The 20460-nt window shown below is 39.1% G+C and overlaps 1 protein-coding gene across 6 annotated transcripts in view; it reads right to left on the reverse strand.

The window, feature by feature from the left end:
- ttc14 (tetratricopeptide repeat domain 14) overlaps nt 1–20460 on the reverse strand; it is an 86171-nt gene that overhangs the window by 2653 nt on the left and 63058 nt on the right. For 4 of the 6 annotated variants that reach the window (XR_006035328.1, XR_006035327.1, XM_042111833.1 and 1 more), the window contains exons 1-10: nt 4530–4669; nt 3915–4086; nt 3685–3812; nt 3382–3581; nt 3195–3279; nt 2220–2349; nt 1946–2107; nt 1780–1851; nt 1535–1654; nt 938–1060 (exon numbers count right to left, since the gene is read on the reverse strand). Coding sequence is in view for 4 of the 6 variants with exons in the window: in XM_042111833.1 (XP_041967767.1) it covers nt 938–1060; nt 1535–1654; nt 1780–1851; nt 1946–2107; nt 2220–2349; nt 3195–3279; nt 3382–3581; nt 3685–3812; nt 3915–4048 (1154 nt within the window). In the remaining 2 variants the exon portion in view is untranslated. Of the gene's footprint in view, nt 1–937; nt 1061–1534; nt 1655–1779; nt 1852–1945; nt 2108–2219; nt 2350–3194; nt 3280–3381; nt 3582–3684; nt 3813–3914; nt 4087–4173; nt 4434–4529; nt 4670–20460 lie in introns of those variants that run through there. The other 2 variants (XM_042111836.1, XM_042111834.1) reach the window with 2 other exon arrangements.

A 20460-nucleotide genomic window follows, 5' to 3' on the forward strand; every position in this document is an offset into this window, starting at 1 on the left:
CAAACAGAATGTTCAGAGTTGGAGTGATGATGTAAGGAGCAGAATATAACAGAAGATGTCGTTACAACACAGTTAACATTCCACCGGAAATACATGAGCGTACAGCGTACAGGAAAAGCCTTTTGTGCACCTAGCCTATTGTACCAGTGTTTTGCAAATATGGTCAGTGAGTCTGCATACAGATCTGTTTTGCTGTAAATGTCGCTCTGATCGGCCAGTCTTTATTTTTAGCAAAGGATACAAACGCTATTATACTAGACTGTGACATCAGTACACAATGCATCACTGAAAATGTAAATCAGGTTTCTCGGCCAAGTATACTTGCGTATACAAGTAATTTGGTCTCTGCATTTATCCCATCCGTGAATTTGTGAACACACAGTGAGGTGAAGCACACACTAACCCGGATCACTGGACTGCACTTCAGACAACAAGGTAGCCTCAAGTAGCTTACAATATTACAGAAATATCCCTGCATATAGGCTAAGTGTAACTTCTAGTATGGAGCAGGCATAAATCATTAAGTCAAACTAGTATATATGGTAAGGACTTTTCTAATAAAAATGGTAATAATTAGCAGATTGCTATGGAATGCTTTAGGCCTTGAGTTAAATAGGCTAGTCAGCAGAAAGGTTGACATTTCTGTCAAAGTTGAGTTATTGACATTCTTATTCTGTGACAACTTCATAAGGTGAGAAGAGGTGTTTCTTGTTGTATGTATTTTTGGACAGTATATCTAAAGAGGCTTTTTCAACTTATCAATATAACTCTATGGAATTCTAAAACTTTGAAGCTCAATATCTCAGAACTACGTAGAACACAGATAGAACCTTATAATTCTAAAGGGGCCGATATGGTATGTGGTAGCAGTAGGTCCTGTTTGATTGGTTATGTACTGCACATCATGGAGTCAGATTCCAGTTCAAACTGTACTTACTGGCCTCCGCGTTCTACCAGAGTCTGGCAGAGGTACTTCTTCGCATTCCTGTGTGTCGGGCAGCTTTCCAGGGCTACTTCAAAGTCACTGATGGCCTTCACCAAACTCCCTTTAGTTGCATACCTAAGAACAAAAGCACCACCCATCACTATCACACCTACCACATGATAATCACAGTCATGATAATAATGATTATGATAATACATTGTGCCTTAGGGAAGAGGCAATATGTAAACCATATGTACCCAGTACTTAAGAGGGTGAAGAACACTTACTGATGCAAAAAAGTATCTCGATTTCACAGACTACAAATTGTTTGTCCAATACAACCAAACATATGTTTTACATTTGCAGACGATAAAACTTGAATATGATATGATAAGAGATCCCTTGATAAAGGGACCAACCAGCAGTGAGATTCATGATTCAACACACCAGTAAGAGCAGATTTAAATAGTCAAGAATGCTTGGTGCATTTGGGTCTGATTTGTCTTTTTTTCCCTCTCTGAACAGAAAATGGAGAGACAATTAAAAAAACAAATTAAACAATGTTGCTGTATGAGGCCAACTGATACATTCTTTAGCTCAGATACCTACAGTGCACCCCTGGCCACCAGAGCTTCCACATTGTTGGTATCTATTTCCAGAGCTTTGTTGTACTCATTCATTGCCTCAACATGGCGGCCAGATTTGAAGTGATCAACCCCGGCCTTTACGCTGGAGAAAAAAAAATGGATTCATTCAGAGGAAATTCAGTGAAATTAGTAAATTAAGTGAAATGAATATGCAAATTAGGTCAAACAAAACTATTGGTTTAAGATGTCAAAAGAATATTTACAAACCATTTAAGAGCCCATGATGCAGACTGCTTCTTCCTAATGTTTACTGCAAAATCCTCCTCTTGGAAATGTTTGCTGAGGAGAATACACATGAAAAGTGCAGTCATGGTTTAGATCTGTGTGGATCTGGAAAACACCTGTTGACTGTGGAGAAGATAAACCCTTTTACCTCTGTAGTCCCCTCATCATTGAACAACACTTTGTCTCACGACTCAAGACTCCCAGCTTTGCGAGAAGAACATCCACGTTGGACGGGTTAGAAAACCCAAGGGAGCTTTCCAAGACTCTCTCATACGTTTCCGTACCATCACTGGCAACCCTCTCACCACGGCTGGATTAATGACATGCAAAACATCAAAATTGCTGTTTCAGTACTTCTCAGTTCAGCACATAGGACTTGAGCTACATATCCAAATAAGCAAGATATTAGCGGTCTATCTTACCAGTAGTGAATGGGAAGATCCTCTCGTGAAATAACACCAAGTTTAAGACTGCTGTGTCTTGGAGCAAGAGATGAGGGGTGCAGTGAGACTGTTAATTTCCCATGGTACCGGTCGACATCTTTCAGTCCAGCTAAAATGTTGCAACAATCAACACAAACATTGCTGAATATGATAGCAAGCATTGACACATAACTTATTGCATACAGGTCACTGAAAATGTTAAGTGTTCGAGTTAGGTGGGAGCTGAGCTCCCATAGAGTGAGGACTGGCTCCCAATAAAGCAGTTAACTCAAATATCTGTGGGGGTCTCTGAATATGCAGCAGTATAATATTTTAATAACAAATAAAGCTATTTTCCCTTTCACATACGGAGTAATATTGACGATAAAGATAAATAGCTTGACATGACGAGTAATAAGAGTAGCCTAAACGAACGTGTACAGGCCTAAAGCATCGTGAATGCAGCATGGCTGCACTTCACCACCTATGAGTGCAAACTATGAATTTGAGAGCTCAGTTGATCCGAAGATTTCCATTCATTATTTTTTAAAATTTAGAGATAGAGAATTTAAATAAACTTGAAGATGACTGGCTACCATGCCACCCAAACAGAAGCTACGTATAATGACGTCATGCTCAGACTCAACACGCTTCGGTTTTACTACCAAAACGCAAACAATAGCTCCAGATAACGGCATAGCAGCACGGATGCCTGCCAGCTCTACTGTGACTGTAGCGGTAGATCAGTGTAGGTATGCATACAGTGTGTGTGTATATATATGTGTGTGTGTGTGTGTGTGTTTTAACGTGTGCGCGCACGCACAAGTGTTACACATAGCCTAACATAGTCGTCAAGAAAGGCGCACCTACTTAATTGTAGACTATTTACTTGCACATCCATAGTTTTTTTTTTTGGAGACCCCCACAGAGATGAAATCATAACTCGAACCCTGAATAAGTTCATGTCAAACACACCTCTTATCAAATCTCCAACTTGATAATAAGAAAGAGGATCATCATGGTTCCCATTGGATGGGACATCTCTTATGGGACATAGGGCCTGCGGAGTTAAATGAAGTGAAATCTGTTATGAGCGACATATAGGAGAAAATCTGCTAGGATTTAACACAAACCATATCCCCAACAAGCCAAATAAACCTACAGTTAGCTCCAGGTCCTCAATGTCCCTCTCAATTTCACTGTAAGTGCATATTAAGGTGACAAAGAACCCAAAGTCTCTGATGGAGTTGATTCGTCCAATTATGACATCTCCACGTTCTACATCCCTGAAAAACAGGTCCCTCCTTTCCTCAAAGGAAACCTCCATAAACTGTTCCAGAGGGGGCATGATGGCATAGGGTTCTGTAAATAAAGAACAGTGACATTAAACACACAGGCAATATGATCTAATTTACAATGATGGGGGAATGATTATGTGGGTTACAGAACAGCAGTGGAGTCTTACCACAAGATGCGTCCTGCCAGTCATCTTCCACTGGCACTGCTGACTTCCACAAAGGGGAAAATAACAAGTCTGCTTTCCTTGAAATAAACTGTTCAACGATGGTAGACCTGCTTGCATCTGCAACTTGTCTGAAAAATGAGTGATGGCGAGATACATTCTTAAAAGTCATGTTTAAAAGTTTACAATGGATATTTTAATTCATTTTTTGAATTAATCTCTTCACCACATACCTTTCGCAGACTGCTTTAGAGAGGTCAGATGCAATAGCAGTAAAGTCAGGGTTTTCATTTTGTTCACATGTTAAAAGGGACAGTAAACTTTCTCCATGGTAGGATAGAGACTGTCTCAACAAGTCTCTGTCCATGGTCAATCAGCTTTCCGTGTGGCTGATCTTAACATATTCTGCGAGACATAAGCACACGATAAGCAAACAGCAACATTATTATAAGCAAGCCACCAAGGACAATGAGTATGCTAACTTTATGTTACCGTTAAGGTTAATTCTTGTTATCTGGATCAACATAGCTTCTAAATCGAGTACCTAACCGAGTTACTTCCTCGCTATTGTCTTTGCAATCGATGTCAGTGTCAAATCTGGCGTGGTTATATCAATTCTGTGTAATGAAATGCAGCTAACGTTATATGTAACGTTAACGTTAACGTTAGGTTCCCCAGAAGTTCAAATTTAGTTAACATTAGCCAATCTTGCTAGCCACTAGCAGCTACGCAAACATCAACTAGTTAATTTGCCAGTATGATCTGCATGCAATATAAGCTCAACACAAAGACGATACTATATTCGTAAAGTGTCTTTCTTTTGGAAATTAGTTTGTGCCATTGCTTACAGGTTTAAATCCGTTCTTATTACATTACGGACTCTGATCTTGGATATTTACTGTTCAGTTTGTTGCGCGGAGTAGCGGAAGTGGTTTAATGCGTTACAGTTTTTTGGGTTCTGGTGGAAACATGAAACCGGCGTCGCAATCCAAAGACTACTCAACCACCAATTTATGTTCTTCAGCAATTAATGACATTCAGTTCCATACAACTTTAGGAAATTAACTTAATTGCATGTAATCGTACAAACATTGGTAAAAACATGTATTTATCCTTAAAGCTATTGTTGGGAAGTTACCTTGATATTTCAAATAGCCTTTGGAATTCTGGTTCAGACCAGGTCAAATGAGGACGGCCTATGTGGGTTTCAAATGTTAATTTTTTTTGGAGAGTGGTTGGACTGTCTTCTGGGGTCATTGAACATGAAGAATAATTATGTCTCCATTTTTCCCCACCTGTTTCAACCCTATTTTTCTAATACAATTACACAATAGTTAACACGCAATTAACACAATAATTTTCACCTAAATCACTGGCTATATTGAATTAAGTTCACAAAACAGTTATTTTCAGGTATGATTGTAGCCTATTCATTATTATTATAGGCGTACATATGTTTCAGAATGCAGAATATCCTTTTTTTAATGTATTTTGTCACATAAGGCTTAAAATGAAACATTAGATTTGTGCAAATAATAATAATAATTCTACTTTTCAGGTGATTTAATTTCTGCAATTTTGCAGTTTTTTGACATGTCCCTTTTTTGCATCAATAATATCCAAGTATAGTCTAAACTTACAAACAGCAACAATAACAACATTTTAAAGCAAACCATCTCCATCGTCTTCATCATCAATCCCCTCCTGATTTCCCTGGCTGACATTTCCACAAACATTCTAGACCAGGGGTGGGCAAACTTTTTGGCTAAAGGCCCCCCCACGACACACACATAAAAATTAATAGCCTATAATTTAGTATGACAAAATATTTATTTTAAAATATTAATTGCTTAAAAATACTGCTAATTTTATGCTGTTTAACAAATGTATAAATTGTGCACTGTCGCTTTAAGACAGTCGCTGTAATTCACGTTTATTTCTCAATGATCTTCTGCCTGCTACGGTATGGCCCTCTCACACTTTTTAAATGGTCAGTAGTGGGAACTACTGCTGCCTTCATGATTTCCTTTTAAAAGTTTCTTATAAGAAGGAGATATCAATTATCAACAATGACAAGCCAACTGGAACCTGCGGCTCTTTCTCCCTCTCGTGAGTGCAGACGCGTTCCCAATTAAATGGATCGCATGTTCACGTTAGATCTGCTGCAAAGGAGATAACTAAGAGTTAACTTGGTTTAACATGATGTTATCTCTATTTAACATGATGTTTTGACATTGACATTGTAAACCAGTGGTCCCCAAACTTTTTCTTCCGAGGGCCAGCTTACTATGCCTGGCTGTAAGAGAGGGCCAGAGACTCGGAGTATATCAGTAACCATAAATAGCTTAGTGCTGTGAACAACAGCAGTCTACCTTAGTTGAATATTCCATTACATTTAATCTATAGGCTATTGCAATTTAATACCATTGTTAGCTGTGTTTATATTGCCATCATGCCATATCAGTGTAAAATTTAACTCAAATTAAATAATACTAATAAAAAGACTTTTGCATTCCCAAAAGTATTAGCAGGTAGTCCCAAAAGTATATTTCAGTAAAAATGTGTGAACTCTGAACTCTGAAAATTTAAAGTTCTCAAACTATGAGAATTTTATGAAGTGCTGAAGTGGTCTGAAATGACCACCATTCTAACTTTCACTCACCTGAACTTGTGAACATTGTATGAACATTTGAACAAATAAAAATAATTATCCCAGAAAGTCCCAGAAATATGACTTGAATATAAGTTAGTTAGTTATTAACAATTCATTGATAAACTTTTAGAATACTTTGAGCACTGATGCAGTCAGCATAGGCCTCTTACATTGTTTGCAGGTAGGACTACATTTCATTCCGTTTTTGATGGCAAACGCGAAACAGCGCCAAAACAACCACCAGTGGACAAAAAGAGTATTACATGTGTACTGTTAAGACTCGCCATAGAGAATGGGGGAAATTGCGGAGGTTATAGTTTGACGATTTCGTACTCCCGTGCGGGCCAGATGCTATACTACGGACATGTTTTGGGGGGCCACCCAAAATGAGGTGGCGGGCCGTAGTTTGGGGACCACTGCTGTAAACGTTCTCTAAGGAGAGTGAAAAGCAGTTTGCAGTAAAGCTAACCAACGTCGTCTCTATCGCAGGAAAAAAATAGCCAAATGAAATGCTCAACGGGCCGGATGAAAGTGCTTGCGGGCCGGATCCGGCCCACGGGCCGCAGTTTGCCCACCCCTGTTCTAGACAATGATTGGATGTATTTGTGTGTATATGACTTGTTGCTTTGACTTAAAGCAGAACATCTCTGTGGACAAGTTGAGCGCACTGTCTCTGGTCTAATGCTTGATGTTGGTCCTTCCACTACCTAGCAAAGGCGCACAAGGGCATACGCTTTGTGGACATGGCGTTCAGCGTCATCAGTGTTCAATTCAAATTTCCATGTTTTTTTTTCATCTGAGCAGCAATGGCATCAGCAGTATAAGCAGTATAAGCACTCTCAAATAACTTTTGGATGTCATCATTAGTTTTCTTTGACATCACTTTGTCTATGGCAGCATCACACACACTGGACAAACATACTACATCTGGGTCATAACGTTGCTTTGATTATGAACATGATTATGCTCTTGATGGCTTTTGATACTGAAGTAGATGTTGTGGACTTGCTTTCAGGCAAGGCTGACAAACTCAAGATCTGATGCAACTATGCCAACATTATGTTCTTGCTTTTCAAATGCGTTACCCTTGTCATATCTCTTTTTACCACATTGAACATTCACGTTTCACGTTGAAAGTGGCATCATGAAGGCGCTCTTCTGACAGAAGCCGTCACGGCTCCCACACACAGCTGCGTTCGCATGCCAGTGGGTGTTCCCGACGGTAGCTATGCAAATGACTTGAAGTAAAACCGTAATGTGATTGGTTGGTGCCGTCCGTAGATTGGCTTGATTGGCCGGTGCCGTCTGTCGGTGCAGCAACAGCTGAACTCCTCAACGCGAGCAGCGGGAGAAACGCGACGTGACGGACCCACAATTCAGTTCGGCAACGGATCACGTGAGCCCATTTAAAGTGAATGGGATGCGTCTCCAGCAACGCGATGCACGCAGCTGTGTGTGGGAGCCGTTATCTGTGTTGGCAGCATTTGCTGCTGAACGAGTTTCACTAGATGGACTTGATACAGTTGTAGGTGTTGGTGCAGGTTCATAAGATGGTCTACCATGTCTTTTCTGAAGACACTGAGTCCTGCCTGCTCACATGCTTTCTGGCGAATCTGCTTTATTTTGTTGCAGATCATCTGCACTATAACGTTGTAATCGATTGCTGATCTGTGGATAATCACCATCTCCATACTCTCCTCTCTCATGGACAAAACAAGAAATTTGGCTTATATGTCTCTAGTGGGTCATTAACCAGTCCCCACCAACATCTGTTTCTTGTGTTGCTGTAGAGAATATGTGTGTCATCACCTATGACTAACACAAAGACACACCTCAGCATATAACCTAGACTGTGCCACCATAAACTATGGAAGTGTGCTTGCTCAAATGTAGTAGGCTAGAAGATCAGTTATTCTATATTATACATTTTATTCTATATCTAAGTGCCAGCTTATTATATTATACATTCTATAACTGCCAGCTATCAACAGTCAACTAGTTTCTCTCTTCTCTCTCTCTTACACACACACACACACACAGTGTCTGTTTGTGTTTCTAATCCTTTATTTTCTTTACACTCATATAGAAGACCTACAGACATCAGCTGATGCTGGCTCTGCTCTTTGTTCCTTTCAAATGGGTGTCTAAAGCAGCTGGCTGAGCAGGCTACACTCAAGTGCACTAATGAATTGATTAGTATAATGAATTGATAAGTATTATTTTTTTGACAATTTTGAGCATTTTAGACATAATTTCTTGCTAAAGAGATCAACCATCACCCTAATAATTGTTTTATAATGTTATATTGTGTATGTGGACCCCTTTGGCACACTACCTTTATATCTGCTTTTTGGCACCAAACCTGCTACAATACCAGAAATGTGAGGTTTATGGACAACACCAACACCAAATTTGACCTTTTTTGAATTTGACATTTGATTAGGGTCACTAAAACCTTCAAGAAAACCTGCTTTAAAATCTGATAACAGACATTGTAAATATGAGTAGGCCTACAGATTGCTGTATCAGGAAATTAAGTTTGTGGTCCAATGTTATTTATCGGCATGTGCCATCAGGAAGTACATGATCCTGGCATGAGGAAGGGCATGCTTGTGAATTTGTATGGTGTAGATTTTACGGTGTAGAGTAAACATTTTTCAATCCCTCCTCCAGTGGCATACTTCCTGATGCCACATGACAATTTAACTCATTATTGCACCAAAATGTGGCCCACTGGTTAGCACTCTGCACTCTGAAGTGCCCTTGAGCAAGGCACCTAACCCCTCACTGCTCCCCGAGCGCCGCCGTTGTAGCAGGCAGCTCACCGCGCCTGGATTAGTGTGTGCTTCACCTCACTGTGTGTACACTGTGTGCTGTTTGTGTTTCACTAATTCACCGATTGGGTTAAATGCAGAGATCAAATTTCCGTCATGGGATCAAAAAAGTATATATACTTAATACATAACTATACTGTGATGGACTGGAGCCAGCAGCAGTATTGCCTGATGTACACAGTTATGGATTACCACCATATTATCAAAAATGTCACAATGACAGTACACCTATCAGCAAGACCTAAAACAAACCTATTATTGCTTCATAGCACATTGCAGAACACATAACATATCACCAGTAATATGTTCTATGAATGCAGTATTTTTATTTTGTCACTGTAAAAGCAGGACTACATTTAGGACTCCTGCATGTGGCTAGGATGCTGACCCCCAAGCATACACCACTTAATAGGACCATAACATGTGTCTGGACATTATGTTTGTCATTATTTAGAAACTGTACTTCTTTAATGAGTGTTATCTATTTATTTTTGAATGAAAGGTACTAGGATGTAGGAAAAACTGATTCATATTTAAAGGGGTGGTTCAGGATTTTGGACATAAGACCTTATTTCCAAGTAAGCAAGTGTGATATTTATCAGTGGAGACCGTTTTCAGCACGTTTCATCCAGTCCTTTGCAGAGTTCGCAGGTGCTAGGCTTGCGCAAGTCAACGGTATGTGCTAGCCTGCCACTAAAGACAGTCTTACCCACTCCAAAGTACACCTGAGGCAAATTCCAGACAATCGATGTAAATGTCTTATGACAGTTGATTTATTTGATGTTATAGGTTAGACACAAAAAATTACCGCAGTGTAGATTAAGCTATCGCTCATGAATGCGGAAGTATTTGTTTTTAAATAGAGGCGGTCTTGTGCGTCTCCACGTTTCACGATTGGCCAACGTCATCCCAACACCGAGAACGCGCACAGATCTGAGCTGAAAGCCTAGTTTGACAAATATATCACATAACTGCTATCGTAGTATCACTTAACATATACCCTTGACCTTTGTCAAGCCTCGATATGTAGACATAGCCTAGATATGTCTAACGTGCTTCTTAGTATACCCCACCGGTGACAACCAATCAACTAAGCCCCCAAATACCCTATCCCACCCATAGTGTTATTTATTTACAAATGCACATACTGTAATTACAATTATACATAACCATATTCTACTGCTCTTCATGCTCTGATAATGTTACTGTTTCTGCACTACAATGGTACTGTTAACACACTGCACATATCTGTATATATGGTTCATACTGAATATCCATATTTATTCTGTTTTTCTCATATGTTCTGTTAATACACTGCCCATATTTATATCTAATTTTACTCTAAACCACCTTCTGTAAACCAACTGCATATTACTGTCTACACGACACTATACAGTATTTCTTGTCCTGCCTATGCACCATCTGTCTATACTTTGTATATCACATTGCACTTTTGCTTTGTACAGGGTTCCCACGGGTCATAGAATTTCTGGAATATCATGGAATTTTAGAAAGTCTATTCCAGACATGGAAAGTCAGGGAATTTTTATCATTTTGGGGGCAAAGTCATGGAATATAAGGGAATTTTGTCGTAGTAGTTTATGATGAATTAGCCAAAATGCATAACATATTTCCACATATAGTATTGGTGTATATCTGGTTATTAGCTTACAGCTTGCTTGAGTAGCCCAACTGTGTTAATTCAATGCCTATTTATTCATCTCCTGCTCTAAAAAAGTAAGACTCTTGATGCGGGTGCTCTGAAATCATTGGTCGGTATATTGTAAGTCATGGAAATTCAGGTGTTTTGTCAGGGAAAAGTCATAGAATTTTACATTTGACTTAATGGGAACCCTGTTTGTACTTTTACTCTGCACAATGACAATAAAAGTGAATCTGATCAAATGTAAATTATTATTTAGTGCCTGTAGTGCTGCTTTGTATTAGCATATACCTTTGCTGTTTGTTTTATGTGTATTGGACAACCCCCTGTTTAAAGCAATCACAAACTTACATATTTTAATTGATCTTGATACACAGATGTGTGTTGTGCTGAAATAAACCCAATTTCACTTATCTTAGGTGCTGTGGGACTTTTGATGCACAAGAAATCTTAAGAAATGGCCGTTCAGAGAGCATTGTTTTGACAGATGTTGACCAACAAAGTTCTTAAATCATACACAAACCATTAAAACATCCATATTTTGATTGAATATGATACACAGAGGTGTGTTGTGCTGAAATAAACCAAATTTCACTTATCTTAGGTGCGGTGGGAATTTTGATGCACAAGAAATCTTAAGAAATGGCCGTTCAGAGAGCATTTTTTGACAGATGTTGACCAACAAAAGTTATTAAATCATACACAAACCATTAAAACATCCATATTTTGATTGAATATGATACACAGAGGTGTGCTGTGCTGAAATAAACCCAATTTCACTCATCTAAGGTGCTGTGGGAATTTTGATGCACAAGAAATCTTCAGAAATGGCCATTCAGAGAGCATTTTTTGACATGTTGACCAACAAAAGTTCTTAAATCATACACAAACCATGCATTAAAACATCCATATTTTGATTGAATATGATACACAGAGGTGTGCTGTGCTGAAATAAACCCAATTTCACTTACCGTAGGTGCTGTGGGACTTTTGATGCACAAGAAATCTTCAGAAATAACCGTTTATATAGCATATTTGACAGATATTGACCAACAAAAGTTCTTAAATCAAAAACAAACCATTAAAACATCCATATTTTGATTGAATATGATACACAGAGGTGTGTTGTGCTGAAATAAACCCAATTTCACTGATCTTACCTGCCATGGCAAGTTTGATGCACCGGACATACTCAGAAACTACAATTGAGACACCCATATGGCCAGACAGGCCTAGGTAAGTGTCACACCCATTATTATGACCGCCACGCAGCGAAGCGGCGGTCATATAGGTTTAGTCAGATTTTTTTTTTTTTTTTTTTTTTTCTTTTTCGCATGCCCAAATTTCCGTCAATGATTCCCGGGACACTGAAAGACCGGGGTACACGAAACTTGGTGGACATGTAACCCCACATGGATAGCATGGAACCATCGTTTTTCGTTTTGATCTGTAGCCCCCCCGCTGAATTGGACCCCCTGAAAGGAGGGTAGGGCAGACACAGTTTTCTGTGAATATCTCGAAAACCGTGGGGTTTAGGAGGACCATTTTTTTTTTGTATGTTGATCTCAAGGGGCCATGTCAACCCATTCCATAACCACTCATTTCATGTATAGCGCCACCTAGTTAAACACAAAAAAGTAAAAATGAGGTGGTGTAATTGAAGGTGACCTAACATAGTCAAAACTGCACAAAATTGGAAGTGTAGGATCATTATGACACCCTCTGTATGCACGCCAAGTTTTGTGGAATTCCGTTCATGGGGGGCCACACAATAAATGAATTTATGTTACTATACACCAACTGGCCTGTAGGTGGCCGGAGACAGTTTTCTGTGAATATCTCGAGAACCGTAGGGCCTAGGAGGTCCACCTTTTTTTTGTATGTTGGTCTTAAGGGGGCATGTCAACCCATCCCATTACCACTTATTTCATGTATAGCGCCACCTAGTTAAAAATTAAAAAGCAAAAAATTAGGTGTTTTCATCACAATATCTCTGGCTGACAAGGTCAAAACTGCACGAAATTAAAAGTGTAGGATCATTATGACACCCTCCGAATGCATGCCAAGTTTTGTGTACTTTCGGTCAATGGGGGCCCTACAATAAAATAACTTATGTGTACATTTAGTGACGTACACCAACAAGGATTCCCGGGACACTGAAAGACCGGGGTACACAAATCTTGGTGGGCATGTACCCCCACATGGATAGCATGGAACCGTCATTTTTCGTTTTGATCTGCAGCCCCCCGCTGGACTGGACCCCCCGAAAGGAGGGTAGGGCAGACACAGTTCTCTTTTATGGTATGTTGGTCTCAAGGGCCCACATCAACCTGGCTCATAATGACTCATTTGTGATTTGCACACCCCCCCCCCCCCCCCCCCCCCCGGTAAAAAATGAAAATGCTATATTATTCTGCTTTAATCGCCCTTATCTTCAGTTAAGATGTTCAGAACTGCACCAAATTTTATGTGTATGATTGACCTGGCATTCTCTGGGGGTCTGGGGGTATGCCAAGTTTCGTAGAATTTCATCCATGGGGGGGTCTAAAAAAATTAGGTTATGTGTACATTTAGTGACTGTACACTCATTGGCCTGTAAATGGCGGTGCACACATATAAACATGCACACATACAGGCACCCACATACTATCGGTATTAGAACGGCCGATACATAATTACAAATTCAGTAGGATCAAAAGAAAGCCAAAATAAATATTCATCATCATCATCATGGCTGCATTTTCAGTATTGGCGATAAGTAGTCGTTTGTCCACTAGATGGCGCATCGTTGCAGTGAGACGTAATTTTGTTGGAAGTTAAAAGTGGGTTGGGGAAAAACAATGGACACTTCCTACAAGGACTGTAATTTACTGCAGCGAACATCTAATAAGGACAGGAAGATGTTCACATGAAGTGTAATTCCCATTTCTTCTTGAAGCCGAAATAAATCTGAGGATGTTTATCGGACATGCTTGGTTTTTACTGCAGGTACGTTAATCTTGTAATATCAATAAGGACCTAGGTAATGTTACCGTTAGCGTTGGTTGAGTGATGGAGGCATTTGATTGATTGCATTTGTAGAAAACTATAAATGCGGTTATACCAAGCAAATTGATAGCAGCACTGTTTGTATCTTTCGACTGTCATTTATTGCACGTGCTACAAAATCATTCTGTGCAATGGAAGATTTACCAACGTTACACTGGTCTGATACAGTTTTGCCTATACATGCGTGAGACTGAGACGCCTGTTTATTTTGTTTTAAGTGCGTGCAGGGTGTGAGAGGGGAATCGATGTGCTTTGATTCCAGCTTGGTAGTTGTAGTCTGTGAAATTAAAAAGCACGTGTGTGTGAAGTATCCAAACAATGACACCTTCATTTCATTATGGCTGCTTTTAGCAACACACCTTAAGCTACTGTGTAGTGGGTCCCATTTAGAAGTGGCTACTTCATTCGCGCTTTCCTTGACTCATGGAGCTGCGTGAATGTTATTACAACTTTTCGCCACGATATGGCAGTTTAAGTCCGCTTGATACTGTAAGGCGTAAGCCATTGGTTTCCAAAGGAGATTTTATTTGTGTCGCCAGCATAGCCTATTGACAATTTATGTTGTAAATAGGCCTACCTTATAATCCTACCTGTAGCTTAGGGAAGCTAACAGCTTTCTATTAGGATCTAGTTTGTTAGTTACAGTTTTGTCATAACTCCCTGATGCATTTTTGCATTTAGAATAGCCAGAGCGTGTACTGTATATCTCAATCGGAAAATTAAACAATATCGGGTGCCTATGGACTAGGCTGGGTGAACCCAGCCTGATCTGCCCGCTATTTATTTTTTGATTTCTTAAAAGATTGAGCTTGGTCTGATGAAAGCCAGACTAGCCATGGACCTCAGTTACACAATTCAAGGGAACATGAATCAGCCTATATTTGCACGAACAATAACGGACAAAAGCTCTTCAACTTTGGCCCGTTAAAATGTGTATGAACAGTCTAGCGACGCATTTCATCAAGGCCCATTTGGACATGTCAGTTATTTGCACCACTGGTTAGATGTAAAACAGCATTTCGTTTCAGACTACTGTTACTTAATTTGTGCATTAACAATAACGTTTCAGACTACTGTTACTTAATTTGTGCATTGACAATAAAGTATTACATGAACTAAAGATGACTAAAATCTTATGTAGACGAAGAAACATTCACAAAAAATCCATCCATCCAAAAATGACCTTTTGTTTTTGATAGCTGTTGAAAACAGCATGGAACTGACAGAGATGTTTTTTGTTTATAAATACATAAAAAATAAATAAATAAATAACATTATGCTGATACCTTTTGCTTTTCCCAAATACAATGTAGCCTACAGGTGTAAGTGACCTTTCATCAATCCAGTTGCAATGGATGAACTGTGATGAACTGCCCTACTTGTGATTGTTTAGAGATTTTAAAGGTTTTATAACAACGCTACATCTTCTTTGGCTATTCTACAATCTATTCACCTTTTCAGCACCAGTAGGCTACTTTCTGTGCAGCCGCACACACACACTCAGGCATGCCAAACAAGCATACACAAAAGTTTCAAGAGTGGGGGATGGAGTAAAATATGGAGACAAATTGAAGTGTGATTTATTTTCGCGGAACAGATGTACAGGACTGAGCGGCGGTCATATTTTGTACCGCTATGCGGTACATCTAGTTTCATGAAATGTCAACATGTGGCACATATTTTGATAGGGAATGATAACAAACGTGTTTGTCAAATTTGAGACCTCTAGCTGCTTGTATGTTGAAAGGAGGCGGAGCCAAAGATTGGAAAATGCAGATTTCTAGGGGGCGCTATAGAGTCTATGAATGTGTGAGGTGTGATTTTACATATCTCATATATTTTATGTCATAGATAGATGTCACATGCCAAATTTAGTCTGTTTATGAGGTATGCAAGTTAGAAATGCTAACCCTAGATAGATGTCACATGCTAAATTTAGTCTGTTTATGAGGTATGCAAGTTAGAAATGCTAACCCTAGGTTTAGATGGCCATAATTTGCATAGGTCAGACAGGCCTTGATAGGATTACACTAGTTAATTCAAGATAGTACCAACATGTGGCACATATTTTGATACACGGGATGATAACAAACTAGTTTGTCAAATTTGGGACATCTAATGACTTGTGTGTTGCCAGGAGGCAGAGCCAAATATAGGAAATATTGGATTTCTAGGGGGTGCTATAGAGTCTGTGAATATGTGAGATGCGATTTAACTACACACCCAAATATAGCTGCTTGTGTGTTGCCAGGAGGCGGAGCCAAAGATTGAAAAGGATTTGTAGGGGGTGCTACAGAGTCTGTGAATATGTGAGGGTTGAGTCCATTTCACTATATTTTGTGTCATCTAAGGATGTTACATGTCAAATTTAGTCAGTCATATTCTAGTTAGAAATGCGAAACCAATGTGTACATGTCCATGAATTGCAAAGGTCAGACAGGTCAGATAAGCTTACACCAGTAATTTTCAACTAATAACATGTGGCACAAATTGATATATAGAAATTGGGCATAGAAATTGGCAACTGGTTTGCCGTATTTGAGACCTGTAGTTGAGTTTGTATTGCTGTAGCTTCCTGAATGTGTGAGGTCATTTCACTTTGAGGTTTCTGAATGTGTGAGGTAATTTCACTCCTATCCCATATTTACTAACCCTAGGTTAATAGGTCATACTGTAGGTCAGACAGGCCTCATATAATGCATGGGATGAAAACAGACTTATCTGAGGTTAATTTAAGCCTTGACCTTGCTGATGAAAACCAGAGTGCAGTCAATCAATGGTCCAAACATATAGAACCAGTACAAGTGAAAGACAATTCAATTAATTATTTACATGGAGAGTCCTTTACTATCAAAGATGCTTTAATGTACATTGATACATGAAGGGGATATTGAAGTAATCAAGTCCCAAAGAAGGATGACAATACAATAGTATTATAGTCAATTAACATAACTCAATAAAGAATATGGTTACAATTTCAAGCATGATTTAAAGAAATTGACTTTCAAACTATTGTAATCAGTTAGCGTTTTTAAAGTGATTATGGATTTTTATAGTCTTAAGAGCAAAAATAGCAGTATTGCTTAAGCCTATATGATGCACCAAAGTAAGTAGGAATGTTGGACATGTCTTAATTCATATTAATTGACATCTACAGACTATAGGCTTTAAGAAAATATATGGTTTAGATGGTCAATTCAGCTGTCCCTTAATAGTGTAGGCCAAAATGTATTAGCTGAACAAAATTCTTCTAAGTTACCCTAGCAACAACCTAGCACCCAACATAAGAACCATAGCAACAACCTAGCAACCATATTAATTACCCTACCAACAACCTCACAACTACCACCACAATGTCAACTGAGCAACCACCATTGCAACCAACATGATTAACCTTGCAACAAGCATAGCAACCACTTTATTTGGAATAGCAATGACCATATCTACCCTAGCAACACCCTAGCAACCTTCTTGGTTACCTATTAACAACCTAGCAACCACTTTGATTGTCAACCAACATGACTAGCCTCGCAACCATCTCAATTACCCTAGCAACCAGCATAGCAACCACTTAATTTAGTATAGCCACCACCATATCTACTCTAGCAACACCCTAGCAACCTTCTCAGTTACTCTATCACCAACCTAGCAACCAACATGATTACCCTATAAACCTGCATAGCAACCACTATATATCCTGTAGCAACACCATAGCAACCTTCTCAGTTACCCTAGCAATAGCTTAGCAACCACTACCATAGCAACCCCTATGTTTCACAAAATACCTGTAGAAAGCCTCCAGGGTTTCCCGCAGAAAATTGGTTAGTCAAAGTAGTATGGTGGGGTTGGGTGTTCTTGTTTGTGCGATACAATAAAGACTCCACCATACAAACTATACCACACTATACACATTTTTACAAATAAGAACAGTGAATTAATGTGTGCAACTTTAACAAACATTATACAAACTATACAACAATGAAGTGGAAAAGAATGCAAAAGAAAGAAAAACAACATTTTCAAAATGTGCAAACATAATCACAGTCACTGCTTATGGCAGAGCTGACAGCATCGCTACAGCCATCCTCCTTGGTTTAAAAAAACACAATTCAAGGGCCCTTTGATAATTGCACTCTTTAACAAGTCAGGACCATTTATGCTTTCATGCAGGCTATCAGACTGTTGCCCTGCAGCCTGTTCTGCAAGTCTATCTTGATCTGTACATGGAGAGTGAATGAAGTTTAGATTATTTTAGACTTTTGTGTAAGATGTGTAAGATTTACACAAACGATGATAAATAACGCGATGACACCACCCGCTGCAGACCATAGGAAGTGAGAATGCGCTCCACAACACAGCTGTAAATGGAAGCAAGGACTGAGGTGTCAAGGCCAGCATGCTTCAGCCCCTTCAGGAAGTGGACAAACAAGGCCTTGTTTACATGCTCGCTGTCTTGTTGTTTGTAGAAGGACACTGCTTTAACAGCTCCTTTGTGTAGGTGTCCTGTTAGATCATATAATGAAAAGGAATGCATACATCAGGATATCAGGAGCGAGGATCTGTGAAAACATAAGTAGAAGAGAGAAATTTAAGATATGTTTAGAACATTTTGAGCTCCAACACAAAGGCAAAGCAGTTTCAGCCATGCAAACCATATATTTTCTTAAAGCCTGTCACTTGTACATGTGAGTTAACATACACTAGCACATGGCCCGCCTTCCTGCAAACTTTGGAGGACATAAATGTATACATTTATTATATACATATTTTGTATATTGTCAAAGTCAGTAGAAAGGTGGGACATGTCTTAATGTATATTAATTGACATCTAGAGGCTATAGGCTTTCAGAAAATATATGGTTTAGGTGGTCAATTCAGCTGTCCCTTAATAGTATAGCCCAAGATGTATCAGTTGTACAATCGGTTTCTCGATCTACAATATAGACCTATGTACGCCTTATGATGCACCAAAGTCAGTAGGAAGGTGGGGCATGTCTTAATGTATATTAATTGACATCTAGAGGCTATAGGCTTTCAGAAAATATATGGTTTAGGTGGTCAATACAGCTGTCCCTAAATAGTATAGCCCAAGATGTATCAGCTGTACAATGCGTTTCTCGATCTACAATAAGGGGCTATATTTAGCACAGCGACAACCATATCTAGCAAAATCACAGTAAAAGTAATGTAAAAGTGACGTAAAATACCTGCCAATTGTCTTCTGTATCCACCGCTGCAGTAGACCATGATGTGAGGATGCACTCCATAACACAGCTGTTAATAGAAGCAAGGACTGAGGTGTCAAGGCCAGCATGCTTCAGCCTCTTCAGGAAGTAGACAAATGAGTAGCCAAACAAGGACAAACAAGGCCTTGCTTACATGCTGGCTGTCTTGTAGTTTGACACCACTCTCCTTTCTGTGAGTGTTCTGTTGGAGTCATATAATGAAGTGCAACCCATACATCAGGATATCAGGAGCAAGGATCTGTGAAAACATAAGTAGAGGGGAGAAAAAAAAGACATAAAGATATGTCGAGAAAACATTGCAGGACCATCCCTAAACAACACATCAGGACATCTTTCTTTCCTTTTTCATTTGATCACTACTGCAATTCATAGACATATGTTATACAGGTGAGACAAGGGTAAAACCGATGTGGGTATTTATTCTATTATAGAATAGGCTACTAAAATATAACTCCACAACTTCAAGTGTCAACACTGTAGTTTTGGAGGAGTATTTGTAGTTTTTATGCAGGAAAATCAGTATAGGCTACTTTGGACATTAAAAGCTGCATGCACTACGTAGTACACACATGCGTACAATGCATTATTTTGGAGATAGAAATGTTGTTGTACTGCTTTGTTTTTTTTTTTCAGAAAAACGGTAGTAGCCTATAACAGAATTTTTTGTCACATGAATTACCCAGACCCAAAGAAACAAATAGCTTATTACGTGAAACTGACCTGCTTATAATTTAATGTCAAACACCATCTCAACTAATTGAAAAGCAGGATTGTATCACCATCGCACTCATTCCGATAATTTAACCATAACGTGTCGTGAACAACGATTTATTTGGCTAATTATCATGTATTTGTCCACATCTTTTACCATTATAAGACATTGAATTGAACTAAGATATTGCTAATTTCAATTACCCAGACCCAAAGAAACAAATAGCTTATTACATGAAACTGACCTCATTATAATTTAATGTCAAACACCATGTCAACTAATTGAAAAGCAGGATTGTATCACCATCGCATTCATTTCGATAATTTAACCATAACGTGTCGGGAACAATGATTTATTTGATTGTCAATCATGATTTAACAATGATGTGTCACATGACAGCAACCAGCCTATCACACTAGGGCTCTTATATGGGGCTCTTCGGCGTTTTTCGAGTATTTACATACCTCATAAAATCTGCAGATGACACAGCAATAGTGGGGTTAATACAGAATAGCGAGGAGACCAACTACAGGGCCTGGGTGGATCAATTCGCGAAATGGTGTAGGTCCAGCTGTCTTCTTCTAAATATACAGAAAACAAAGCAAATAATAATAGACTACAGT

Source organism: Alosa sapidissima, chromosome 12, assembly GCF_018492685.1.
Source record: "Alosa sapidissima isolate fAloSap1 chromosome 12, fAloSap1.pri, whole genome shotgun sequence".
Lineage (NCBI taxonomy): Eukaryota > Metazoa > Chordata > Actinopteri > Clupeiformes > Clupeidae > Alosa > Alosa sapidissima.